Here is a 7,929-nt window from a genome sequence, read left to right on the forward strand (position 1 = left end):
AACTGAGATCCATGACTGTGTTAGCCAAGAAAGTCGGTTGAAGTTACTGTCATGTTCTTCCAATTAAACTGAGATCCATGACTGTGTTAGCCAAGAAAGTCGGTTGAAGTTACTGTCATGTTCTTCCAACAAATATTGGACATTAGAAGCTTGGTGGATTATTATCCATTAGGATGAAAATGGATAATAGTAGAAAGGACTAAAAGCAATGTTATCAGGACAGCAGAAGTAGGATCAAGTGCTTTACATGGTTTATCTCCATATTTTTACATTGTTGGTAGTACTGTTAAAGACAATTATTCAGACTGTATTTCACGCTGTGCTTGGTTGGCATATGTAATACCCTTTACATTTTAGAGTCAGAGATAATCGAATTTTGACTATTAGTGAGGGAATTCGTCAACTGAGTCACAGTCTGAGGATTATCATAATCATAAAAGCCAAGTGTCGGTCAGTCAGTCAGTCGGTCACGCTCGATTTCTCCAAACTTCGTGAGTTACACGACTCCAATTCCACCTTTTCTCCAATAATGCTTCCTCTTCGGATTGCCCGTTCCCACTGTAGTTAAATTTAATAACTAAATAGGCGCAAGTAGCTTCTAAATCTTGGAACTTTTTCTGCTATATAAAAATACGGAGTTTTTATACCAAGGATTTATTTAGCACCGAGTGAAATTAATTTACCGTTTGTTATGAAGAGAAGTTTTTGAACGATGATCAAGTATTTACAATAAATGTGGTTTTAAGTGAACTACTGTACTAATGCAATTGATGTGATAAGAAACTAACTGTGATCAATGAATGCTGGGAAGAGACACTCTTTAGTTAAAGTAAATAATGCTCATGATAGGCTTAGGTTTCCCGAAGCTAGAAGGCCCTTTATATTTCTCATGTCTGTTTACGGACAGCAAAGTTGGAAATGCATGTTGGAGGATTCAAATTTGGTAGGCTTTGGTTTCCTGTCATTTTTGACGGGCTCTTATACTAGTTGATCTTTAAATGCCAATCAAATCGATTTTTTTCTATCTGCCACCATCAATTGGTGGTCACAGTTTTTCTAGTGGCAAATATTTTGATTGTGATAACTGATAAGACCGATAACAGATGTATTGAACAGCCAACCAAAGAAATGATGTTTTACTTTTATGATTCTTATATATGGGCATATATTATCATGTTGCCTTGAAAGTACAAAAGATCTTTGCTCTCACCCATGATTACATTTACGTATTTACAGTGTATAACCAATCACCTGTCATATCACGCAATTAGTTTTTATTCTACCCCTCCCCAGAATCAATTCTTTGCTGTGATTGGCTGAGATCGCATTATGGCTTATACAACATTTGCACTGTTACCTTCAAAACTGCGCAAGAAATCGACACAATGTTTCCCGATTGTCAAGGCTGTTGCAATACATACTTGACGTCACAACAGAACTTTGCAGAGATATTTTTTGCAACACAGTGAAAACACGGTGATCCATTTAGACCTAATTACAAACCTCTAGACAAATTTTATTTTGAAGTTAGGCAGGTGCGTACTTTATACATTTATTTACAGGTAAGTCCGTGGATGTAGGCTTGATATACTGTGAGACAGAGCTAATTAACTAGATCTTAGTAAAGCTGATAACAGAAAGGGGTATAGAATAAAACAATTACTGACTGGTGATTTCGAGCAACAGATCATTTGTTGCCGCCCTTATAGCCAGTCATGGCCAGGTGGTTAGGGTGCTCGACTCGCAATCTGCGGGTTTGAATCCCCGTCCCATCAAACATGCTCGCCCTTTCAGCCATGGGGGCGTTATAATGTGATAGTCAATCCCACTATTCGTTGGTAAAAGAGTAGCTCAAGAGATGGCGGTGGGTGGCGATGACTAGCTGCCTTCCCTCTAGTCTTAGACTGCTAAATTAAGGACGGCTAGCGCAGATAGCCCTCGTGTAGCTTTGCGCAAAATTCAAAAACAAACAAACATAACCAGTCGATAATTGTTCAATGTTGCATGTGCAAACGAGTGTTCAACAAATGTATCTGGCGGAGGGATATCTCAATAAACTAATCAGACAATCTACAATGGAATCTTAATATTTAAAACCAGAAGTTTAATTCCAGTGCAGGGACTGTTTGTGAGAATTCGTGAAAACAGCGAGATAAATACCGCATTGAATATAGTTGTTTAAACAATGCGTTTCACAACAAGTAAAAGCTTGGAAGGGTCTATTCTTTCATTGGGGGTGTGTGTCTGTGAGCCGAACTAGCTTCGGAGAATTCCTCTCGCAGCATAGTGTAAAGAAAAAAAAACAAACAAACCTGCTTTCTAAGATCAACTTTCTTTAAAATAAAACAAAGTATATGCTAGAAAACCAGATATATCTTTAAAATTCTAGGAGAATAACAAAAGAAAACAATAACATAAAATCTACCTGCACTAACTAAATGTCACCGGTATGATTTCGTCCTCCAAGTTGCTGGGGTGTTAACATCATAGATTGTTTTTTTTTTTAACTGCGGGGATATTAACAACATATTTTATTCACTAAATCATTATGTTCTTCACAGTATATCTTGAAATAGTTAATACTACGTCTTGCCCTGCAAATTAATGTGATTAAAAGAATGTTTTGTTTTTTAACTGTGGGGATATTAACAACATATTTTATTCACTAAATCATTATGTTCTTCACAGTATATCTTGAAATAGTTAATACTACGTCTTGCCCTGCAAATTAATGTGATTAAAAGAATGTTTTGTTCTCAAAGTTACTTATTTGTTAACAGTATATCTTGAAATTCCTGAAACGTTAATACTACGTCTTGCCCTGCAAATTAATGTGATTAAAAGAATGTTTTGTTCTTAAAGTTACTTATTTGTTAACAGTATATCTCGATAACCAGACTGCTGGAGGTATAAACAATATGTCTTTGTAGTCCAAGCTTTCATACTAGTGAGGTATCGAAAATCAAACTGGTGTATTTACGTGTTTTACACTCACCAAAAAAGAAACCTACCTCACAAGTATGAAGGCTTGGTTTGGTCTGATATTTCATTGGTGGTAGTGTCCAGGGTCACTGATGAGGAGTGGAATTCTCCCGAAACTAGTCTGGCTCACGGACACACCCCAATGAAAGAATAGACCATTCCAAGCTTACACTTGTTGTTAAACAAATGTTTAAACAACTCTACTTATTCAATTATAGACATAAATAAATGTTATCGGACTCTGTCACCGTCCGATAAGTAACTAGGAACTTGCCGGCACCGTGAACAATAAATATATCCTCTAACTTACTATAATGTTAACATTATAGCTAGCAAACCAAGTTACTAGGGCGTTAAGAGCATATCTAGCGCTGTAAATCGGTGACATGTTAACAGTATATCGTACTATCCAAACTGTATGGATGCTAACAGAATATTTGTCCCTCAAACACATGAGGTGATAATTAGGTCTCAAAATCGGTCAAGATATGGAGCTATGAACTAAAAGTTTTTACTTGAAAACAAACAAACTCAGAGCTATTCTATGAGCCACTATGCCGCGGCTAAATATATATATGTATATACATATGCAAGTTACCAACCTTAGAAAATAACTAGCACCTACATGCATACTATCAACTAATAGTTAAAATAATAAAATGATTATATTAGTCACAGGACCAAATACGATCTGTATCGTTTGTCGTACGAGTTTTAAAATTAATATACTTGAACTAATAGATTTAAAACTCTAACCAAGTAAAACAACAAACAAATAATTTTTGACTAAAGAGTCTTCTTTTTTAATACACATACATATATATATTTCGCACTAGCAATAAGATATATTCTCATTTTGTAATCTACCTACTGAATTGGTTGCTCGTTTCAAATGGGTTACAACATTAAGTTACTTACTTTTATGTTACGTCCTGGATCATCTTCTACCAACTGTCGAGCAATGTCCTTGCATCTGGAGGCGTTCTCGGGTTTGTTCTCGTCAGATTCCCAGTTTCGATAAGGAGTGTGAGCATAGGATGCTGCTGGAGTGGCATGAGTGACCCTGGCCGTCGTTATGATACCCGTGTCTTTCCCTGAAGACAACATGACGTAATATAACAACTTTAACATTTCGCAAAGCAACTTAAAGCACAGTTACACGATTTAGTCTTAGCTTGTTATTTAACAGGTCATCTTTTGTACAAAGGTTACGATTATAACTGGTCTTTGTTGGTGTATGGAAACAATGCCACACTCACATTATGCTCTAGTTCACGTGACGTCACCAGTCCATCTTATCCACATATATAGGATCATTCACGAAAGTGTGGATTTTACGAAAATTAGCGAAGATATTTTGTTACGAATTTTAAGAAACAAACCGAAATTGAGCATAATAACGTTATAAAATGTTATTGTTAACCCTGATATTACAGGATGATATTGAAAACAAAACTTGATTCCTTGACAGCATATTCCACAACTTAGAGAAATATATGTTTAGAAAAACAAGCATATATATTGCTTCTTCCTGGTATAATAATTTAAAACTTAATCATATAGACACTTCAAGAAAACATTCTTTCTTGATCTTCATTCAGCAAACATAAAACCAATCTTCAACGTGAATTCATTGACACGTTTTTAATAACGTAAAACTAGGAGTTAATGATTGTAAATAGCTGTCTTGGAAGGATTGGTATTTCAGACCCTGCGAATTTATAAAGTTTGGGAACTGTTTAAACACTTCCTTGATTCCTAAATTCGATCCATAGCCAGGCCATCAACTTTATTATGCAAGGTTTTATTAAAATCCTGATTCCTAAATTCGATCCATAGCCAGGCCATCAACTTTATTATGCAAGGTTTTATTAAAATCCTGATTCCTAAATTTATTCCATAGCCACACCATCAAGGATTTCGATACCCATAGTGGGAAGAGCACAGATAGCTCTTTGTGTCGATTTGTGCTTAACTACAAGTAAACAAACAAAGTCCTAACGTTCCTAAATTCGATCCATAGCCAGGCCATCAACTTTATTATGCAAGGTTTTATTAAAATCCTGGTTTCTAGCATTGTAAGTCCGCAGACAAGCCGGGGGGGGGCGGCGTTAGGACTTTAACACTACCATATAATGATGTGGTTATGTTGTTGTTTGTTATTAAACACAAAGCTACACAAAGGGCTATCTTTAGGGCTCATAACCACATAGCTCTCCAGTGGTACAGCTGTATGTCTGCGGACTTATACTGCTAGAAACCGGGTTTCAATACCCGTGGTGGGCAGAGCCTTTAGCTATGCTGCTTGTATGTTCATGGTAAAAATGGTCGAATGAATGACATTCCTTAATACCATGGCATGTTAAATATAATTTGGTAAACGAGTATTTACCTGAGTTTGTTAGCATCTTAACAATATACACAAAGGTACTGATTTCACCAATGAACTTAGCCATCTTCACAATATCCTCGATACAACATAAAGAATTTTTGTAAGGTTATAAAAGTAAGCTAACTTCACAGATGACAGCTAAAGTATTTCAATTGATGAAAAATATTTAAGGACATAAATCAAAACATCAGATAATCCGAAACCTATAATGATCAGAATACATTGATTCGTCATTTAAATAGTCTTAAATCCAAACATTAATCCAAAAAAGACAAAAATATCTTTACAAGTTTAAAACTAATTTAAGACGTATTTAATTTCAAACTTAACTGTAAAGAAAGTTTTCTCATATTTCAACAGAAACTTGATGGAGTTGTTTGTTGCATCTCATTTAAAAATCCACTAAACCATTGCTACAATTTTAACTAGCATATAACATTGAAAAAAAAGTTTCACTGAAACTAAGTCAGTGTTATCAAGTGCAACAGAAAGTAAGAAATAATTCAAACTTAAACGTTCAACTCGACGTTATATGACATTTGAAGTTGTTGTTATTCTAGTGATCTTGAAGGATCTCGTCCCTCAGTTAGAAACCAGTATAAATATTTCAACTTATCTACTAAAAGTTGTTTTTATTTGTAGCTTGCCTAACCTGACATTTTCAATGTCTATGCTATCTGTTCCTGTTAATACGACCCCTGTGGACACAAAGATCCTTCACCCTGTTGCTGTTCTAATCAGAATACGAACACGTGAATGCTTTTCCCTGATCACGTGTACTTAGGGACATTGACCCAACTGAGACTCACTCGTGGACACTGCAACTCCATCAAGCAATGAAGAGAAAGAGGTCATCACAATCTATAGATCTGATAGACCTTTGTATGAATGTCGACATGAACTTTGATATGAGAATAACTTAGAAAACTGTTAAACCAGATAACTAAACTATGATTTTTACACCTCTGTAGCATCCGAGCTGGAATGTCACAGATATTCTGTTGATAGAAGTGCTATCTTATGCTGATGGATATTTTGGATACATTCTTCTATGTAAGCGCTTAATCTTATGTATCAGTTGAGATGTATCATTTAAAACTTGAACACCGGTTACATCGGGCTTTCAGGACTAGGTACATCATCAAATGTTGTTTACCTGTTAAACTTGTCACCTTTTTCACAAGGCCATGCTAGTTGACTACAAGTTAAAACGGACATATGCAATGCTTTCAGGAACAATACCAAATACAAAATGATATTAAGCATTATTATGGCTTACACTTTAATAAGCATGTATTTAATTGGAAATAAACATTATAAAGTATCATTAGTTTACATTACGAAACCTACGTGTTTCACTGGATACATCAGTGGTACTATTAGTTATGTTATAAGCTAAAGGATTTCTACAAGTACTAAGCCTAAAATAAGACTAGCTTCATATTGAGCGATCAGGAGTAAAGGTTGAAATGAATGAAAACATAAGCTTACTAATAAACATAAATTACACTTTAACTTATAGTGGACAGGAAAAATTAAAATGTAGCACATAGGTCACAAAAAACAACAACATTGATTCAACTAGACTGTATGGACTTTTGGGAAAACTAGGCTTAGCTTAATTTTATTTCATGAGGTATTTGTTACATGATATGTATTGGTGCAAATGGGGTTTATGCAGGTAACGTCATAATCACGTGATAGGGAAACTCGTTACTTGTCTTAAGAGGTTGACCTGATGCTGCACGTTCATTGAGCTGTGTATAACGAGCCCAGTTTTTAGTTGCTAAAATTCATAAAAAAAATGCTGTGGATAACTGATATCCTTCCATTTTCCGTTTAAAAGACAAACACCCGTTTTGATTATGGCTAACACAAATTAAAATTAATGGTTTTCCTCAGAAGCTTTTTTTCCAAAAGTTTTGAGAAGAACTCTGATTTTGTGATCAGCCTTTCACAGATCGAAGGTAATTAAAATCTGATGCGATACTATCAGGGTTTAGCCTGAAGAAGGAAGCTAAATCTCGAAATAGAAATTTTAATTCATCTTGGTATGTATATATGTTTCGGCACCGGGTGGCTCTGTGGTAGAGCTCTGGATTTCGGAGCTGGCGAATCGTGTTCGAACCCTTGCAAAACCACAAAATAATACCCTCTCTCACTTCAACTATGAGTGCGTTATAAAAGTGGCAGTCAATCACTTAGCGTGGGTGGTTGATTAAAACAAACAAATTGTACGTGGAAATCGTCATCCAAGACAATGTTTAAGAAGACCAAAGGCACAAAAGTCCATCAAACCTTCCATGGAGGGACTTGACAATTATGTGGTCAATTGGGATTGCTGTGAATCTAATTATTTTCTTTAGCCACATTTCTCAAGAAACTAGCGGATAATTTTGAGATGTGGCTGGAAGCTTGTAAACTTTTAGGTGGTGAGCCTTCGTTAATTCCAAAGCCTTGTTTATTTTGTTGTTCATTGTACCAGGAAATATACTGTTTCATTGCAATGGCTTTTGGAGCTATAAGGTTCTCTTTCGTAGCTAGAGCATTCGCTC

The 7,929-nt window shown here is 35.6% G+C and overlaps 1 protein-coding gene across 1 annotated transcript in view; it reads right to left on the bottom strand.

The window, feature by feature from the left end:
- The window catches only part of LOC106468531 (alkaline phosphatase, tissue-nonspecific isozyme-like), a gene marked incomplete at its 5' end in the record, with an annotated part of 22,844 nt that overhangs the window by 12,052 nt on the left and 2,863 nt on the right, over positions 1–7,929 (bottom strand). The window contains 1 exon segment of the mRNA XM_022396867.1: positions 3,897–4,076. Within this exon segment, the coding sequence (XP_022252575.1) occupies positions 3,897–4,076 (180 nt within the window).

This window comes from Limulus polyphemus, unplaced genomic scaffold (assembly GCF_000517525.1).
Source record: "Limulus polyphemus unplaced genomic scaffold, Limulus_polyphemus-2.1.2 Scaffold3044, whole genome shotgun sequence".
NCBI classification, from domain to species: Eukaryota; Metazoa; Arthropoda; class Merostomata; order Xiphosura; family Limulidae; genus Limulus; species Limulus polyphemus.